This window comes from Periplaneta americana, chromosome 15 (assembly GCF_040183065.1).
Source record: "Periplaneta americana isolate PAMFEO1 chromosome 15, P.americana_PAMFEO1_priV1, whole genome shotgun sequence".
Taxonomy (NCBI): Eukaryota; Metazoa; Arthropoda; class Insecta; order Blattodea; family Blattidae; genus Periplaneta; species Periplaneta americana.
Window position 1 is genome coordinate 12,490,389 of NC_091131.1, and position 20,666 is coordinate 12,511,054.

At 35.8% G+C, this 20,666-nt stretch overlaps 1 protein-coding gene and 1 non-coding gene across 4 annotated transcripts in view; both read left to right on the forward strand.

Moving 5' to 3' along the window:
* LOC138714647 (uncharacterized) overlaps window positions 1-11,975 on the forward strand; it is a 69,332-nt gene extending 57,357 nt beyond the window's left edge. For 2 of the 3 annotated variants that reach the window (XM_069846698.1, XM_069846699.1), the window contains exon 7: window positions 1,073-11,975. In XM_069846698.1, coding sequence (XP_069702799.1) covers window positions 1,073-1,996 — 924 coding nt within the window. In that variant the 3' untranslated portion in view covers window positions 1,997-11,975. The remainder of the gene's footprint in view (window positions 1-1,072) is intronic. The other variant, XM_069846700.1, reaches the window with a different exon arrangement.
* A 570-nt stretch (window positions 11,976-12,545) lies between these two features.
* On the forward strand, window positions 12,546-12,617 carry TRNAY-GUA (transfer RNA tyrosine (anticodon GUA)). Its single transcript has one exon. It is a non-coding gene; the product is annotated as a tRNA-Tyr (tRNA).
* The last annotated feature ends 8,049 nt before the right edge of the window (window positions 12,618-20,666 follow it).

Below are 20,666 nucleotides of genomic sequence, written 5' to 3' on the forward strand. Positions count from 1 at the left end.
TGTAGGTATCTGACAAGATCGGAAGTGACCTTGTTCTAGGTCGTGAATTATGAGATGTGCGCAGACGCGAAAGTATTGATTTTTTTCCGAGGAACAATAATGTCATTGACCTTGACGTAGTCCCGTTAAACTTGATTATTGAATTCGACATTGAAAAACGAGATGACAAATTGAATTTATTTGAATATTATTTACAATTAACGCTAATTATTATAGTAACAGAACATAACCTTCTGCGACAGTATTGGATTTCCAGCCTCCGTGACTTTTCGCTAATTCTCTTTCGATTGCATATCCGAGAATAATCGATACTTGCGGTTTTATAACGGTACAAAGCTGACTTGTCATTGGCTGAACACATGTAAGCTGAGTTATCATTGGCTGAAGACCTGTACTTTAATGAGTAGGTGTACTTTAATGACATGCATTAAAGGACTGCTACCGGGTGTATAGGCCTAATTAGTACATTTCGGCATGGTCGAGCATAAAATATGTTTAAATATCCATATTATGCTTATTTTTCAATTTAACTTCATTCTCTATATTGTACGCTAATATGCTATAGACAGTATAATATACACTGCATAATGAATACGTCTGAATGGATAGCTCAGTTCGTGAGTAAAAACACTCATTGTTAATACAGTACTGTATTTTGATTAAACAAAAACCTAATGAAAATTATCAAACACAAAATCGCGACATTTCCTAGTTTACGTAAATGGATGAACTACTTTTCTTCCCTCCTATACATAGTAGAGTGAATTATTTGTATTTTACGCAAGTATCATCTAACTCCAGTTGTGGAAGGGGTTAGCAAACGGTACTTTCGGTTCTCAACTATTAATCCAAAGGTATAACCAGGTTAATATTAGAAATGTTAGTAAAAATAAAATGATGTCCCTGTATTTCAATAATATATGTTGTTTACTTTCTATATTCAGTTTGTATTTTTTCCTATTTTAATATAAAAAACTAATCAATTTATTTTGTATTTTTTCTCAAAGCTATGTGATGGTGCTTACAATATTTTACTCTCCAACCCTTCTAATATTAGCACTTTCTTACTTAGCAGGTATCCTCATCACTCCTGGGAAGTGCACTTGTCTTAAAATTAAAGCAAAAAATCCAAGAAAAAATTCAAGCTGCTGTTGTTACAACCACTGTAGATGAACCTGATGATTTAGTAAACAATAATATATGCACAGAATCACCAGAAGGTGTTAGTTCTTCTGGGAATATACAAGAGACGGAAGCAAACAGCGGTGAAGTTCCTCAGAAATTCCACCACTGTAGATCTTGTGCCAGAGTGTTCTTCTGTACGAATGCGCTACGTGCGCACATACGTGACTGCACAGGGAGGAGGAAGCAGTACCGTTGCAATTCTTGTCCTCTTGCGTTCAGCTCCAGGAAAGTTCTGTTGAACCATAGACTCATACACTCTGCGAAGAATTCGAGACGCGGACACACGTGTGAAACGTGCCGGCGACATTTTATTCTCAAGTCATCTCTGAGAAAACACAGGCAGTCTCAAGTGTGTAAAGGCACCAGGATGAGGTGCTACAGAAAACTGCCCCAGCATTTCTGTGTGGAATGCGGTGAAGGATTCCTCAATTCCAGCAACTTGGCACTGCATCAGAAACTACACAAAGTCGACAAGTCTCGTCGAAGTGATAGCGCTAAATACACCGGGAGCCAGCAGGCGGGGACTTCAGGCACCAGAACAGCAAGGCGATACCAATGCACCTATTGTTACGAAGCCTTCATAGATCGGCGGTCTGTTACACTACATGAGAAGCTGCATACTGATAAAGAGTTCGCAGCATTCGACGAACATAGACGTCAGATTCAAAGAAAATACCAGCTAATGCTGATGATGCAGAAACAGCATAAGGAGAGTAACAAAAAAAAGTTTCACTGTAGTATTTGTGGCCGATGTTACTCAAGGGAGCTGTTGCTTCATATGCATACAAGACTGCACCATGCTATTTCATAAGGATCCATTACCATGGCGATTACAGTGAAAACCTGAAAAACGCATATTGACTGTTCATTTGTTTTATCAGTAGAGTATATGGTATATCTTTACGAACTTAAACATTTGAACTTTTTTCCATTGCTTTTGTATTAGTCAAAATAAGTAAGTTTGTTTCTTGACGGCCTTTTCCATTACAAAGGCTGTTAAACTCGAGATTGATTACACAGGCCTGCAAAATTAAGGGTCATAAAAACTTTCCTAAAAATGTATGCTACATTTATGGTTTCTTGGCGTGCTGAATCCAAAACTGAGCTCAGATTTTCTCTATCACTTACCATTTTTCTGCAACATGCGTTGGCACTTTCAGCAATGTGAATGTAGCATTATTGAATTGAATATGGAAAATTGACGAAATGAAATATGTCCTGTGACAAATATTAACTTCGAAATTTTATCCCATTGGTGACACGACAGATGACAAGACGGTACTCCAGTTCTGTCCAGATTCATGCCAGTATGTCCTCTGATATTGACTCCACTGCTTTGTGATGCGTCGTCTCAGGTCGTTCAGATTTTGTGCCATGGGTGTGACAGACACGAAGTCTTTGGTATACCTTCATAGAAAGAAGTCGCTGGTTAAGTCTGGAGATCGCGGGTGCCAGAGTGACATTGGTGAGGTGTATTCTGCATGACCGATCCAACGTTCTGGGAGTGTATTGTTACACTTCCATAAGATATGCCATACCGCAGATTATGGCATCTATAGTTCCGTATTAGCCCGCCTTGTTGACTTGCTAGGATTACAGATCTTATCCTGTTTACTTTACTTCTGAAGTCTATGAATGGACGTTTCTAGAACGTAAACAGCCACTAGTTTCTAATTACCTCACGCAGCATGCAATGCAATTTTTATGTGGTGCATTCTTACCAAATTCAATTTAAAGTTTCACTATTCTGTTACAACAGCCCCTCGTTCGTGAAAATTCCATGACACGAAACTCTTCTTGTTTGCTTTGATAGCAAATAAACACACAATAACTTTAGACCTGCCGCTTTCACTATTTTGAATAATTGATCTTTTACCATTGTTGTCACTCTCGCTAGAGATCTTTACCAGTGTTGCCAACATGGTGATTTTCCCACTAAATCTAGTTTTTTTCTCTCTCTTGTCGGTGGGGAAAAATTATTGAACAGTGGGCAGTGGGAAATCTAGTTTTTTCGCGTTCAGGGCAGTGTAATTTTTTTTTTTCCTTAAGTAACTAAACTCGACTTTGTTCTATGTTAGCAAGTCCCGAATCATACATAACACGTGGAGGCACCACACTATGTTTCAACTTGGTATGAAGTTTTTCAATAGTCTATAAAGATGCTTCAGATATGAGCCCATTCAAAGAACTAGGCGAGTTCACACTTTCTATGCTCTGTCTTTCCTGCTCAAATACGGAAGTAGAAAGGCTATTTAGCCAGATGAATATAATTAAAACCAAAATTAGAAATAGAATGGGGACAAAGGATCACAGTCAATTTTGACAGTTAAGGCTGACTGAGATGGCGTAATAAATGTGTTCAACACTGTTAAAAAAACTACGGCTGAAATTTAAGAAGAAGATGAAGACGATGTCGATGGTAATGATTATGTAGAATCTCTTCTTTTGTAGTTTCGGCAAGTGTTTAATCATTATTTATAGCTTATTATTCCTATTTTTTAAATATGTAATATACATATAAAAATCTTGTGGGTTTTATGAAAAATTTAGTGGGTTTTTTTAAGCGTTTAAGTGTATTTCTGCAAACTGGAGTTGGCAATGCTGGTCTTTACTTTTGTACCATCCTTTCTGAATCACCCTGTATAATCCTCTGACTTTTGGAACACAGTATATTCAGGTATGCGTATGTAATGAGCCCAATAGAGTAGGCAACCTGTCTGGTCATACCTATTTGCCCTGATGATGGAACCTGTACGTTGTTTCGATATGTTGGAAATGTCTTGTTCCAGGACATAGTGGAATACCCAAAAGCGTAATTTTAATCCCTTAATGAAGGTCTCACAAATTAAAATTCGTTGTACAAGACTGTACCTTATTTTGACAATACAACTGCAAGGTAGTACATACTTGTGGAAATGATAAGCAGTATCAGCTGCAGCTGTTATGAAGGAATAGCCTACAGACTGAGGACGTGATCAGAGGTGAGAACAGCGACATTGCTTACTTCACTGTTGTGATGAATATTATTATATCCCACAACAGCAGTGGAAACATTGTGCAGGAATTGAAAGGATCCTATGGTGGTTAAGATAGAGTAAAAGGAAATTAATAGTTTTTTATGTTTTTCATACATAATTTAATATATTTGAATTGAGTATACTTTTTATTCTGATTTTTTTTTTTGTTATATTCTAATTACTTGGTGAACCTGCTTAAAATCGTCTTATGTGTACATTTTGTGAAATATTATGTCACAAAAACCAAAGAATCACATTTTAGTAATTTCTATAACTACATCTTTTCCAGATGTATTTCAGAAAGTATAATTTGTATTTCAGAAAGTGTAATTTGTATTTCAGATTCCTCAATTGTATTTCACATAATTGAATCATATATTTTTCCATGTTGAATCTTTCGTACACTACTTTTAACACTTGAATATAAATAATTGATTAAATGGCGATCTTACTCGTGTTAATTGTGTAAGCATGTGCATCTTACAGCTGTTTCGGTGCTATTCGCCACCATCCTCAGAGCCTACTAGATCTCGGCGTCATCTCGAACTTGTCGAAAAGTGTTGAAATGTGGTGTCAAATAGTGTGTGTGTTCTGAAATTGATCTTTGTGTTGAGTATTTGATCAGGGTTTGTTTTAGTGTGTCTGTATATTTCATATTGTTTTGTTCTAGTGTGTTGAGTTTTTGGTTTTTGCGTTGTATATGTAGGATTTCCATGTCTGTATTTATGTTCTTGCTAACCACACATACAATAACATAAATACAGACATGGAAATCCAAACCACACATACAATAACATAAATACAGACATGGAAATCCTACACATATAACCCAAAAACTAAAAACTCAACACACTAGAACAATATGAAATATACAGACACAGTAAAACACACCCTGATCAAATTCTCAACACACAGATCAATTTCAGAACACACACACTATTTGACACCACATTTCAACACTTTTCAACAATCGAACGCACCCACACAACAGGCAGCAAAGTTCGAGATGACGCCGAGATCTAGTAGGCTCTGAGGATGGTGTGAAGAAGCACCGAAACAGCTGTAAGCCGCACATGCTTACACAATTAACACGAGTAAGATCGCCATTTAATCAATATTCATATATTTTAGTTGTCATGGAAACTATGTCATTGTTTATCATGAGTTTGCAATAACAAATTTATTAGGTTTCATTTTGTCTTTGACTTCCCAGTATTTTACAATTTATTTTGTCAATATATATATATATATATATATATATATATATATATATATACACACACACACACACACACACACACATACACCATTGAAAAACAGTGAATTACAAACTACTGTATGTGTATTGTAATTTTTAAATTAAGGTACTTACAGTAGTTCAAAAGAATTATTCATAATCCTATGAATGTTAAAATTATGCATATAGCAAATTGTTGGCTCATGCTATTCTGAAATACAATTAACACTTCCTGAAATAAAGTTGATAACTTCTGAAATACAAATCACTAATCTGAAATACAATCGATGAATCTGAAATACAAATTATACTTTCTGAAATGCAATTGATTAATCTGAAATACAAATGACGCTTTCTGAAATTAAATTGACCAGTTATGAAATACATATGGAAAAGGTGTAGTGTATAATCTTGATAAACAAGCACGCTAATTTTCACGAGTGTGTGTAATGAAGATTATACACATGTTACATACAACGTTTTATGCTATTCTAGCATTAAAATGTATAAAAAAGAAACTATTATAAATTTACAAACTGTAATGTTATGATATAGTAGAGACATGAATACTGGATATGACGTAATATATTGCATGGTTGCTAAGTAACCGTTTCTAAGACAATGTTATTTTGTTGTTGTTTTGAAGCTTTTTCTTACAAATATGCTGTACAAAATTGTGTTGTGAAGGCGGTGATGTCATGGAATACTAGTTGCTAGGTAACCTTTTCTGGCACCAGTACCAGAATTAGGCCAGTTGTGCATGATTTATAGCGTCATAACAAGAGTGTTTTAATGCTAGGATTGCATAAACATTATTATGTTTCTTTTTACAGTAGATTTGTGTCAGTGAATACATAACTGGTGTATTCTGTTCTTTATACAGAGTGGGGCCAAAAAAAAAGAGTAACTGAATGAAAGAATAGGACTGAATGGCTGCCATGTTATCGGACAGTAACATGCTCAACATGTCTCCCTTTATTACAAACAACATATTCCATGCATGTGACTGTTGCATTGACCAAGGCTGAATACTGGTCTGGTAGTCCAGTGTTATAGCCCAATAACAGATTCATTGTTATTGCGAAACTGTTGCAGGTTTGTGGGTGTTGGTCTAAAACACTCAGCCCCAGTTTCTTCAACCTTTGTTAAAATGCACCTAACATAGCGTTAATTAACTGTAAGTTAAAAGTTGTTGTTGTTTTCTAATGCCAGGCGTTTGACAATAAAGTCATTTGACCTCTTGCACTCCAATATTTTTCAAAGATATTATCATGGCCAGCCACTGAAGCACAGATTTTGAGGTGTTCCGAATCCATTTCTTGGTTGGAGTTGCACAATGGGCAAAATGGCAAGTTGTAGCCGATTTAAGTGAACACCATATTTTAACATTTTGGTGGCTACTTCATTCACAGTAAGTTAAAAGTATGAATTGCTGTTAAAATATTGCGTTTCTTCAACTTTACATTTCACATTTTGACATTCTGTTTGTTGACTCTCTATTAGGACCAGAGATTCTAGAGTTAACCATAACCTATAACCAAGTATAGGCTCAATTCTGTTTTCTGAACTCTGACAATTGCGATTCTCGCTTGTTTCCGTTGTTTGATTCAGAGAGGATAGAAGTCTTTCTATTCTCTCAGGTTTTATTTCTGCTTCTTTCCTTGTCTGTATCACAATAGCATGGAGCGGCGTATTGGTATTGCTGTTGTGAAATGGAAAACACTGGAACAAAAAGAAATCTTGGGACTAATTTCTCTTCGTTCGAAAGAAACCTTCTGCTGGAAATTATATCGCAGTATAAACCAATTATTGAGAATAAACAAATGGATCTACGTTGAAAGCGAAAAGTAAGGCTTGACAAAAAATAGCCTATACTTTGTATGAACTTCTCTTCTCTCAAATCACATAAATCAACCCCTCTGTTTATGTATTCATGGATATCATTTTCTAAATAATCCAGATATATAAGTTCAGCATCTAACGCACCAGCCATATTGGATACTTGTATGCTAACAGAGAGTTAAATGATTTAACTGCATGAAATTGGGCAGTTAAATTAACATAGGTTTTAACAGCCTATTACTACTAACAGTAGTCGAAGAAATGCTTCAACTGTTAAGTTTACAGTTAAAATGGAATAACACACTGTTATAATTTAACAAAGGTTGAAAAAGCCGGGCCTCATTCTTTCAACATATCTTACAGATTTGCATCACATAACATAAGATCGGGACTACAAGATGGCTAGGGAAATTATGTTCCTCGCGACACCTGTAAAGAGTTTCTTCAGCACTGCTATGTTACCCTGGCCCATATGCAGAGTTTCTCCATCTTACTGGAATACCTGTTGTTCAAATTCCAGATGTATAGGTCACAAAACAACTGCAAATCAGTCTGAAAATGATTAATCACTTATTCCCTGTACACGACACCAGTAATTGTTGCTGCCAGTTATCTTCCACGACATACACCCATTTTAAAAATGACACAATAATCGCCATGCTGTGTGTTATTATTTGTAAGTGTAAGTGGCAAATTTCACTCTAGAAAAACATAGGGCTGTAATACACTAACTCATGTTGATGTCATCAACTTGACTACTTATCTAAATAGCAGTAATAAAGAAGCAGTGTGGGGTCAATTTTGTTCCTTTAAATAGTTCACACCTATGGAGTAACGGTCAGCATGTCTGGCCGCAAAACCAGGTGACCCGGGTTCGAATCCCGGTTGGGGCAAATTACCTGGTTGGGGTTTTTTCCAGGGTTTTCCCTCAAACCAATACGAGCAAATGCTGGGTAACTTTCGGTGCTGGACCCCGGACTCATTTCACCAGCATTGTCACCTGCATTTCATTCAGACGCTAAATAACCTAGATGTTGATACAGCGTCGTAAAATAACCCAATAAAGTAAAATTGTTCCTTTAAATAGATATTGGATATAGAAAAACTTAAACAGAAAAGATTACTGTAAAGAGTAACTTAAAAAACGAAGTTTTAAATCGATGTCGATGGCTGAGAAGTGATACCTCGTATCTGTAAATTTGCAGGTGAATAAAAAAAACTGTTTTGAAAATTAATTTAATTTTTCTCAAAATAGACGAACTTTTCATAAATACTTCAATTTTGCAAGATCTTCTGCTCTGCTCTAATATAATTGAATCAGTCGGAGCTAAAAGGAACTAAGTCACTTTTCATAGTGTTTCAGGAGAAGCAAAAAAACATTCCACAAATGTATATATTTTTATATTATAGAAGACCAAAGAACATTTAAAAGTCTGACTTAGTTCCTTCTTCCACTGTTCGATGCATATGACATCCGTTGTTCAAGTCAACATCTGTGGAGTAACGGTCAGCGCGTCTGGCCGCGAAACCAGGTGGCCCGGGTTCGAATCCCGGTTGGGGCTAGTTACCTGGTTGAGGTTTTTTCCGGGGTTTTCTCTCAACCCAGTACGAGCAAATGCTGGGTAACTTTCGGTGCTGGACCCCGGACTCATTTCACTGGCATTATCACCTTCATTTCATTCAGACGCTAAATAACCTTAGATGTTGATACAGCGTCGTAAAATAACCCAATAAAATAAAAAAATAAAATATGAAAGAACTCTGAAATAAATAGGCCTAGTTCCCGCAAAAATGGTTGTATAATTGCTCTTCAAAATTTTCAACCCCTCCTGGGGAATCGATCCCAGTGGCTGGATTCAACACTACATACACCGAATGCTTTTCTTGGGAAATTGCAACACTTTGTCCAATACAACAGACATTATCATTGGTTCTGGTGCTTCGTGGCCATCCCATTTGCCCTGCATTGTGGTTCTCTACAGACCCTTTGGTTCTAAACATCTCAACCCAACTCAGTATGATTTTGTTAGGATCTCCTCCTTCTCTTTGAAAATGTTCTTTAGACTCTTCGTTATGCTCTCCATGGATGCCTCAGTCCTGTTCCATAACTTTGAAGTAACACTCGTCAAACATCTCCTCCACAGTGTGCTGTTGTTACCAGTATTGTTCGCTTGTGGATAAAGAAATACATACAAATACAGTTCGGTTACCTTTTTTTTTTTGCCGCACCTTATATATATATTAGATTATTTTGTTCATAATCATGTTATAAATATTTATCTACTTCAGATGTATTGTAGTTTATTATTATTATTATTATTATTATTATTATTATTATTATTATTATTATTATGACCTTGAGGCTTTTTGCTAATTGCAAACGGAAAAAAAAAAAGGCATACCAAATTGCTATTAGATTCGCATATTACAGTGGTCTTATTTTACGAGGAAACTTCGCATTAGTTAGTTGCTTCTGAAATTGAATGGTGAATTTGCAAAATGACTTAAGTCCACATTTTGGGAGATTTGAATTGAGAGCATGATTATGTTACTGTGTGCAAGGGGCATCGTTTAGTAGCAGAATAACTTTAATCCACAACTTTTGTATAGTTTTTATTAGCAGCAGAATATTTCGTTAAGGGGTAAAACGACTTTAGTCCTGGACTTAAGTTGTTTTTCCTGTCAGGTGCTGAAGAAACTTACATATTATGTAATTTTAATCATACATTCAGCTGACAAATTGTTTTGTCTGTTGTCATTGGTAATTCTTTCCGAACTTATCTCACGTTTACCATTCCTTCCAGTGCATCCTTCAGTAGGCAGTTCTATTCAGCCAGTGACACAACCAATTCCCTTTCTACTTCTTGATCATTTTCAGCATCATTCTTTCTCCACACTTTCCAACACAGTGGTTTATCCCCGATCAATGAAACCAAAATTCAAGATATTCGTAAAATGCTTGAGTACATTCGTGATAAAGAAGATGTGCATACATTTTACGAAAACATTATATCATAGGAGACAACAAAGAATTGAAAGATGAAACTAAGCTGTGGTCTCGTTATAACAATCCTAAGAGTTATCTTTGCTCTTATGATTAACAAATTGTTCAAAATAATGTTGTTCAACAATTGCAATAAGGTTATTTTATGATTTTGGTATAAATACATTTAGTTAAACATGTTTATGTGTCAGTAACCTAATAATTATGATGCAGGATTGAAGTTAATTTGCAGAAGAACTTAAGTCCTGAAGATAATTAAATTTTTTACGACCTGAAAAAGAATACAAAAGTATGAATTTTTATAATAAAACTATTTCTCATACATATAAAAAATTATATTGTAACAATATAATATGATTCAGGGAGGCTAAAAACAGTTTTCTTTAATTTTTTCAAAACTAATTCTAGGGACTTAAGTCGTTTTGCAAATTTGCCATTCAATTGTACCGGAACATGTGTGTGACTGTTGCTTGTGTATTAAGTAATCAATTGGAAAATGAAGTATACGGTTGAACAGCGAATTTGTTTGGTGGAATGTTACGTAAAAAAATATAACTATAGAAGATGCTTTCGGAGATTTGTTCGTAAACATCCTGACTCTAGCATTTGTACAAAATCTTACGTTTCGAACTTGATAAAAAATGGCGTACAAGTTCAGTTTTTTGTGATATACAGAGGAAGTGGAAAAGACACGTTTTAACTGAAGATAAACTTGGGGATGTTCGGGTGTGGTTAGAAGTAAGTCTCAGAAAATTACTTAAATTGTCTAGTGCAGGAAACGAACATATCCATGGGGTCAGCCCACAAAGCAAACAGACTGCTGAAATTTCGACCATATACACAAAAATTTGTGCAGGAACTTCACCACACAGATTTCGCCACAAGAATAAGGTTCTGTAATTGATTTCGTCAAAGTGTTTACAATGGAAGTTTGGATCCACAGCTAATTTATGTCTAACGAGGCATGATTCCATCTTTGTGGATTTGTAAATTCTCAAAATGTGCGAATGTGGTGTACAGAGAACACATGCATTATACAGAAAGTGCCATTGCGTACCATTAAAATAAGGGTAGATATGATATGCACGTGGCAGATAATAGGGCCTATATTTTTCGAAGACCATATGAATTCTGATGTGTATGTGAGAACAGTGTTGTGTCCATTTCTTAATGAATTGACACAGGAAGAAAAGGATTATGGGTATTTTCAACAGGATGATGCCACAGCACATACTGCTCATAATGCTATAGTTGATGACCAGATAATTAGTACAGGTTTATGGCACCCTGAATCAGCCGACCTAACTTACTGTGATTATTTTCTTTGGGGAAATCTAAAGAACTGAAGGCCGAAATAACACGTGAAATACAGTCTATTACCGAAGCAATATTACAGAAAGTGGCAAATAATTTGTTTAAACGATGTGAGGCATATTTTACTGTGGAAGGAGGTCATTTTGAACAGTGTCCATTCTGTAGATGATAAATGTCTTGATTTGCTGGTAGTAATGGAACACACTTCCCATCGGTGCAAGCACGACACACAGGAAAGTGAATTCCGGGGTTCTGCTGTATTCTAGTTTCCTCGTAAAATGATGAGAGCACTGTAGTAATTGTGCTTTCTTGTAATATCCAGTCCACTGAAGGTATACATTGACTCTTAGGATAAAAATCCACAGCTTTTCCTTAATGTCTTTCAAACTTTGGTGACATGATTCTTGGGAGTAATATGTATTATTATAATGTACCGAAGTACATATGATATTTCCATGCAGATATTCTGCGTCATCCTATGATGAAAGAGTAATGGAACGGAGAAAAATTCTCTCTGGCACCGGGATTTGAACCCAGGTTTTCAGCTCTACGTGCTGACGCTTTATCCACTAAGCCACACCGGATTCCACCCTGGCATCGGAAGAATCGTCTCAGTTTTAAGTTCCAACTCTTGGGTTCCCTCTAGTGGCCGCCCTCTGCACTACGTCATAGATATCTATGAACCTAGGACCGAAGTCCACACATGTGCTGAGGTGCACTCGTTATGAGTGACTAGTTGGCTGGGATCCGACGGAATAAATCACGAGGTGATTTACGCATATCATATATATTATTATAATGTACCGAAGTACATATGATATTTCCATGCAGATATTCTGCGTCATCATACGATGAAAGAGTAATGGAACGGAGAGGGCGGCCACTAGAGGGAACCCAAGAGTTGGAACTTAAACTGAGACGATTCTGTCCGACGCCAGGGTGGGTATCCGGTGTGGCTTAGTGGATAAAGCATCAGCATGTAGAGCTGAAAACCCGGGTTCAAATCCCGGCGCCGGAGAGAATTTTTCTCCGTTCCATTACTCTTTCATCTTGGGAGTAAACTAAGCAATTTATATAATAATTTCAAACATGAAAATCGAGTTTGGGAGCTCAAAGAATTTTTTTTTAATTAATAAAATTTTGTACCGACCTAACTCCATTAGAAATTGACCTAGGGTAAATCTTCTTTCGCCAAAATGATCCCCAACATATGTTACACACTAAAATTATTTATTTATCTTGAAACATTCAAAAGATATGCCATATTATATAAGCAATTTAGAAAAAAAAATTATGATGTTGTTTTCTAATCCCAGGCGCTTGACAATAAAGTCATTTGACTTTTTGCACTCCAATATTTTTCATATTATCATGGTCAGCCACTGAAGCACAGATTTAAATGGCAAGTTGTAGCCGATTTAAGTGAACGCCATATTTTAAGGTTTTGGTGGCTACTTCATCCACACACAACCCCCAGAATGTCTGGAGGACCACACCTGCTGTTGGTCGACGGGTCCATTGGACCTAGCTGGGAGATCTTGTTGATCACCAGCTTTCCCTCCTTAAGCCACTGGAGGACGATTTTAGTGCCATAGCAGGTCAGCACTAGGAACAGAAAAGTAGAAAGAGGAGGAAGGAAAGTGAAATGAACCCCTAGGCCTCGAATGCTCTAATGCCGTCAGGGTCAAAGAAAGTAAGAGTTCAGTCAGAGGACTGGATAGGAAAGGGTAAAGAGGGAATTAGGTATTGAATAGAGGAAAATTATACCAAATTCGGTCATTAACTCATCAAGCTGACCAGTGCTAATTGATGAGTAGCCCCTCCCTTTAGTTCAGCTCGTAAAATTAAGCCTTGAATGGGAAAGATTAATGGCTCTCCCCCCTGTATTCGACATATACCCTTTTGCAGCCAAAAAAAATGTATATTTGTATATTTATGGGATAAAATAAATATAATCGATTGAAAATAACAATTTTAGTTTACAATATAGCCACATGTTTAAGCTTCAATTTGGTACCTCAGTGAAGTGTTTTGTCCAGTTGGAAGTCTACTTTTTAAATAATTGATAAATAATTCAAGTGTTAAAAGTAGTGTACGAGCAATTCAACATGGTCTACTTTTTGTCCATCGGAAGGATAATAAATGTCGAAAAATGTGAAATAGGAAAAAACAGACACTGAAGATGGCCTAAAGTGTAGAAAGTATAGTGCGCTTTTATTATAAATGCCCAAATAATTATGAAATTATTGAGATAGTGGAAGTTATATATTTTTTAAAACTAGAAAAAATGAGCTTCTAGATGATGCGAAAACGTAATTTACCAAAATTTTGAAGAAATCTGACATTTCTAGTGTCAATGTACACCTTAATTCTTATTCAGTCCAAGTTTAGACACCACGTCTTGTTGTTTATACGATTTATAAATCTCATCTTTCTTCCCTTCCCTAATTCTCCATTCTTGGTTAATGTAATCATCACTTTTATTTCAAATTCTCTACATTGCAACTATAACAATATAGAGATAAATTAAAGAGTATGAAACTTATAAAAGTGAAAAGTTTATTCTGCGATTTTCGTTGCATATATTTTATTAAAATTATCATTTATCATTACATTTAATTAAATTAAGATAATTTTAAGGTGTACCAACCATGAAGTTCTATATGGCTGTGAAACTTGGACTCTCACTCTGAGAGAGGAACATAGGTTAAGGGTGTTTGAGAATAAGGTGCTTAGGAAAATATTTGGGGCTAAGCGGGATGAAGTTACAGGAGAATGGAGAAAGTTACACAACACAGAACTGCACGCATTGTATTCTTCACCTGACATAATTAGGAACTTGAAATCCAGACGTTTGAGATGGGCAGGGCATGTAGCACGTATGGGCGAATCCAGAAATGCATATAGAGTGTTAGTTGGGAGACCGGAGGGAAAAAGACCTTTAGGGAGGCCGAGACGTAGATGGGAGGATAATATTAAAATGGATTTGAGGGAGGTGGGGTATGATGATAGAGACTGGATTAATCTTGCACAGGATAGGGACCGCTGGCGGGCTTATGTGAGGGCGGCAATGAACCTTCGGGTTCCTTAAAAGCCATTTGTAAGTAAGTAAGTAAGTACCAACCATGAAAGAATTTATATAACGTGTTTGTTGAATATAGAATGAATATATAGTTTTTTAATGATTGAGAGAGTGAATAAATATTTTTGTTGATGGCGGTTGCCATAGTTCATTCCAATAAGACAGACACTACGCACATTCTTTTCTTTGAGACTGAGTATATTTGATTTATTTGTAATCTGCCCCCATCTTGCATTTTCTGCTGTACATTTGTTTATAAAGCACCAACACTGCCATTGTTTCATAAGTTAAGGATCATACTACGAGGCGCATCCAGAAAGAAGTAAGTTTCCCTATTAAAAAAAAAAAAAGAACACACACTTTAAGGAAAACATTTATTGGCAACAGGTACAGCAATGTTTCAGCTATTTTTCAACATAGCCACATTCAGAATTGAGACACTTGTCGTATCGTGGGATCAACTTTTGTATCCCTCTGTTGTAGAACTCTGCCGCCTGGGAATGGAACCAGCGTGTGACAGACGTCTTCAGCTCTTCGTCGTTGCCAAAACGCTCACAGGAGGATAGGAATTTCTTGAAAAAGAGAGAGAGATATATATGTTCGGCCCATAGGCCTGACAGCTGCCGATGATAGCTGGAAATGCTTTGTGCATTAAAGAACTTTATCACCGACCGAACCTCGAGGCGGCGGGAGAAGGAATAAGAGCTTCCATTTCGGACCACTGGTGCCACGCTACTGGCACCAGGCGGGACCTGTCCGGCTGGCATATGATTGATACGTCATAGATCTGTTACGCATGCGCAATTGACACGGCTAATTACGTTTACTTTCAAGGGGAAAAAATCGGGAAACTTACTTTCTGGATGCCCCTCATATATTTGTCTTATAAAATATAACTGTAATTATGTGATTGGTTACTTATTTTTGGTATTCCGGTACTTTTGCAGATTATTAAAAAAATGAAGTGTTTATTTTGTAACACTAGACCACAGTCTAGTATATACAGTCGCGAAGCTCAATACGTAGTAAATATGCAAACATTAGGTAGTTGCTCACCACTAGGATCGCTAATATCGCCTCATTACAGGCAGTGCAAAATAGTACCGTCACAGTCTATTGTTTCTAGCACCCTCAAAACTCAAGCTTCGTGACTATGTAGTAGACTGTGACTAGACAGTTCAAAAATGTCCAGTGATTAATTTTAAATGTGATGTCTTGTTCTTTGTCCTTTACCTCTCATTGCTCTTATTAATGGTAGATTGTATTAGGCTCTATTCCAGTTTCTTCTTCTTATTCCTTTGTTGGAACTTGCAACCTTCAATTATTCATTCTAGATTAGTAATTCACAATTCTTAGATTCACTTCCATATTGAACCTACAATTTAGTTTAGTATATATATATACTTGTTTTTTATGTAAGATAATATTTTTCTTTATTTTATAATCAATATAATCATTCTTAAACATATAATCTCTTCTAATTGTAACGTGACTTTTTTCTGTCCTTCTGTGTGTTATGTCAATATGGATATCTCAGAATAACCAAGGATGGTATAAAATGTGATGTTCATTTCTTTTTTATATTTTGTGAGCAATTTCTTCCTTGCATTTCAACATTCTCATCCCCCATCCTTCATATTTCTAATAAAACCAAGACGAGCATAGAATATATTTCATTCATCATTAAGTCTTCCTCTATTATGTTGAATTGAATATTAAATTAGAAATGTTGAAAAAGAAAATATTATATTGTACTGCCATTAATGCAAAGTTATCCTTATATTGTGCCTTAGTGTGTGATTTATTATGATAAAGAGGAACAGAAATATATATGTATCAAATATGTAGTAATCCTATTTTATAGCATTTTTCTGCGCCCTCCAGTTCCCATTTACCATTTCTTCCTATCATTCCAGTCTCTTTGTATACCGCCATTCAAGAAGATTTGGATCTTCTAGATTTTTTCTCTGAGTAGATATCCGAGGACTTGCTTAATATGTTGTTGTTGTTTTCTAATGCCAGGCGTTTGACAATAAAGTCATTTGACCTCTTGCACTCCAATATTTTTCAAAGATATTATCATGACCAGCCAATGAAGCACAGATTTTGAGGTGTTCCTAGTTGCAAAATGGGCAGTTAGGGGACTGATATATTCCAATTCTATGCAGGTGTTTGGCCAAACAATCATGGCCTGTTGCCAATCTAAATGCAGTTACAGACGATTTTCGTGGTAAATCGGGAATTAACTGTGGATTTTGATGCAGAGAGTTCCATTTTTTTCCCTTGGGATTGTGTTATCAAATTTTGTTTGTTGAAGTCTAAGTATGTAGATTTAATAAATCTTTTCACAGAGTAATACGTAGATTTAGTAACAGGTCTGTAAGTAGCAGTGCTGCCCTTCTTTGCTAAAGCATCCGCATTCTCGTTTCCCAGGATTCCACAATGGGATGGTATCCATTGGAATACAATTCTTTTATTGAGTGATATTAATTGAGAGAGCATTTTAGTTATTTCTGCTGTTTGAGATGAAGGTATGTGTTTAGAGACGATTGATAGAATAGCTGCTTTGGAGTCTGATAATATAACTGCATTCCTAAATTTATTGATGTGGCATAGAAGATTCCTGAGACATTCATTTATTGCAACGATTTCACCATCAAAACTTGTTGTTCCATATCCAAGAGATCTATAAAGTGAGAAGAGACAGCACGTAACACCTGCACCGGCACCTTGTTCTCTGGAGATCAAGGATCCGTCAGTATATAAATGAAGCCAGTTTTGTGGAGGGTACCTAATATTAATTGTCTCTAAAGACAATTGTTTCAGTATTTCAGTGTTTACTTCTGATTTCAGTATTTCTTCTGTTGAATTTAGATTATATTCTATATTTAATAGAGTTAAAGGGTTAATATACAATTGGCCTTCATTCTCTGTGTATGGTCATACTTAGCTGTCAATGCTCAAATAATATTCTTGTGTACTGCTTATTGAGTCTGCTTGCAATATTTAATTAATAGAAATCAGTGGTGTGCGGTAGCGTGACGTGAAGGGAAGCAGTGCCTGTATGTATGCCATTGCTCGACTGGGCTTTGATGCCTGTTGTCTATATACGAGCTATTCCATCTCAAATCGACCGAAATATAGAGAAAATTTATCTTACAATTTCTAAATACCGTAAAACTTTTTTTGTACGTAGAGAACTGTGATATAATGCTTTGTGCAAAGTTTGAGGCATCAGAACTTCATAGTGTTTAAATTTAAAATATTTAAATTTATCGTATTTTCATAAAATTTGCAACTTTAAATTGTTGTAGCTCCGAAACCCTTTCACCCAATGATCAAAATCATGGTTTATTTTGATGCTGAGAAATTAAAGTTTATATTGACATATAAACAGATTTTCTTACTTTTTATGGAAATAACAGTGCTGCCCTTCTTTGCTAAAGCATCCGCATTCTCGTTTCCCAGGATTCCACAATGGGATGGTATCCATTGGAATACAATTCTTTTATTGAGTGATATTAATTGAGAGAGAATTTTAGTTATTTCTGCTGTTTGAGATGAAGGTGTGTGTTTAGAGACTATTGATAGAATAGCTGCTTTGGAGTCTGACAATATTGTATTGTATTGTATTTATTAACATTCCATGGTATTGGTACATGCTTACAGCTAGAATATGGAACAAGTCAAAAAACTTAATACTATTATAAAATCTTAATTTATAGTCACAGTCTAGATGAAATATATACAGAAGAGATTTACAATATAGTCTACTAGTACAACACAAAGTTTTAGTATCAATTTCATGAAGTGTTATTGAATGTCATGAATTCACCTACAGAATAGAGGGCGTGAGAAATTAGGTACTTCTTTAATTTGGCCGTAAATAATTTTATGTTTTGAGTTTCATTTTTTATATCGATAGGGAGGCTATTAAAACTTTTTACTGCCATATAATGAACTCCTTTTTGATAGCACGATAGACTTGCCGATGGAGTATGAAAGTCATTTTTTGACTGCATTCTTAAATTTATTGATGTGGCATAGAAGATTTCTGAGATTTTCACTTAATGCAACAATTTCTCCATCAAAACTTGTTGTTCCATATCCAATACATTCTGCATTACAATATATTAACTACGTGTTACATGTTTTGGATTATTATTATTATTATTATTATTATTATTATTATTATTATTATTATTATTATCCATCACATTTTTATCTATTTCTTTTACTTGTTGTATGTATGTATTTATTAGCACTGCAGTTGGGTATACATCCAGTGGTGGTGACATATAATACATATACAATAATATTATAATAAAAATTACAGCAATACATTGCAATAATTACAGTAATAAAACAATAGCAGTTTCAACATTAAATGTGTATTAAATACATGGCCTTCACTTCTATTTTATACAATGCATTGATAAGAACAGTAGAGGAGGCAAGACCTGTCCTATGACCTTATCATGTGCTGTGGCTATATCACCAATGGGGTATGGAGGGGAAAGATAGGTTTTAGTCTAAGATAAACTTCCGTGTCGATAGGTTCATATAATATTAACCATCATGAAACAAACTCTCTTTCTAATGGCTCATTCTTTCCTCACTCACACAGCTCACATGCCAGGTCTCGCCTCCCATCTATAATAAACCGACTGTAAGATTTCTGACTTGAAAATAATGATATGATACAAAATTTAAGTGACTTCTTCTCCTGGATAAGGCTAAGAATTGGCAGATACATACAGCAAAGACATTGCTTCAGCATTTCAGAAAGAAAATTTAAGTATGTGATCAGCACTTAGCAACGAGATCACAAAAGTGACAACAATCAGTGAACTAGCCTGTCTTCTTATCATTTTCTTTCATCCAGTTTTCTAGAAGTTTGTACAGCTTTGATGATGTTTCTGGTCATTCCTGTTAACTGACATTTTTTCTAACTTGAAATAATCAAAAGCTATTTGAGAAGCACCATGGGTAAGAAAAGATTGAAAGGTTTAGCACAATGGTCATCAGCACTCGCTGAAATGGGTAAAGGTTAAGCAGTGCAACATAATATGCCCCATCGTGCAGCAGGAAGAGCAAGAGAGCATACCTGCCAGCAGCTACCATAGTGCAGTCTCTTATCCACGGGTAAGAGACGCTAGCCCGAGGCTGCCCATGGCTAGGAAGCTGTACTTCGAAGAACTAATACATAATTTTGTCAAGGCCAAAGCAAGAAGGAACGATTTTTAAGGTATGAAAAATGTTACACGTATATTTGTAAAATTTAACTAGAATAAATTCTAAATATCTATTTTGTATATGATGGTATATATATATATATATATATATATATATATATATATATATATATATATATATACATATATACAGAGTGTTTCAAAAATACGGGGTATAATTTCAGGTATGGATTTCCCACATGTAGACAATCAAAATAGTTCATTACAACATGTGTCCGGAAATGCTTCATTTCCGAGTTATGGCCTTCACAACATTGAAATTCACCGGAACGTTTTTCTTTCCGCAGGTCGTTGTCATTACAGAAGATGTTCAAAATGTCCATCTCCTGCTTGAATACAGACTTCACATCGATGTCTCATTGACCTGCGAACACGATCCCAAACTCCAGGAGTATTGCGTATGTCCTCAGAACATGCCACAATTCGATTCCGAAGGGATTCCAAATCAGGCACCAGAGACGAATAAACCAATGATTTTAAATGGCCCCACAAGTAGAAATCGAGAGGGTTCAGATCAGGTGAGCGTGGAGGCCAAGCAATTGGGCCACCTCCACCTATCCATCGATCAGGAAACCTTCGATCCAAGTACCGGCGAGCCATACGACTGAAGTGAGGTCTGTATTCAAGCAGGAGGTGGACATTTTGAACATCTTCTGTAATGACAACGACCTGCGGAAAGAAAAACGTTCCGGTGAATTTCAATGTTCGTGAAGGCCATAACTCGGAAATG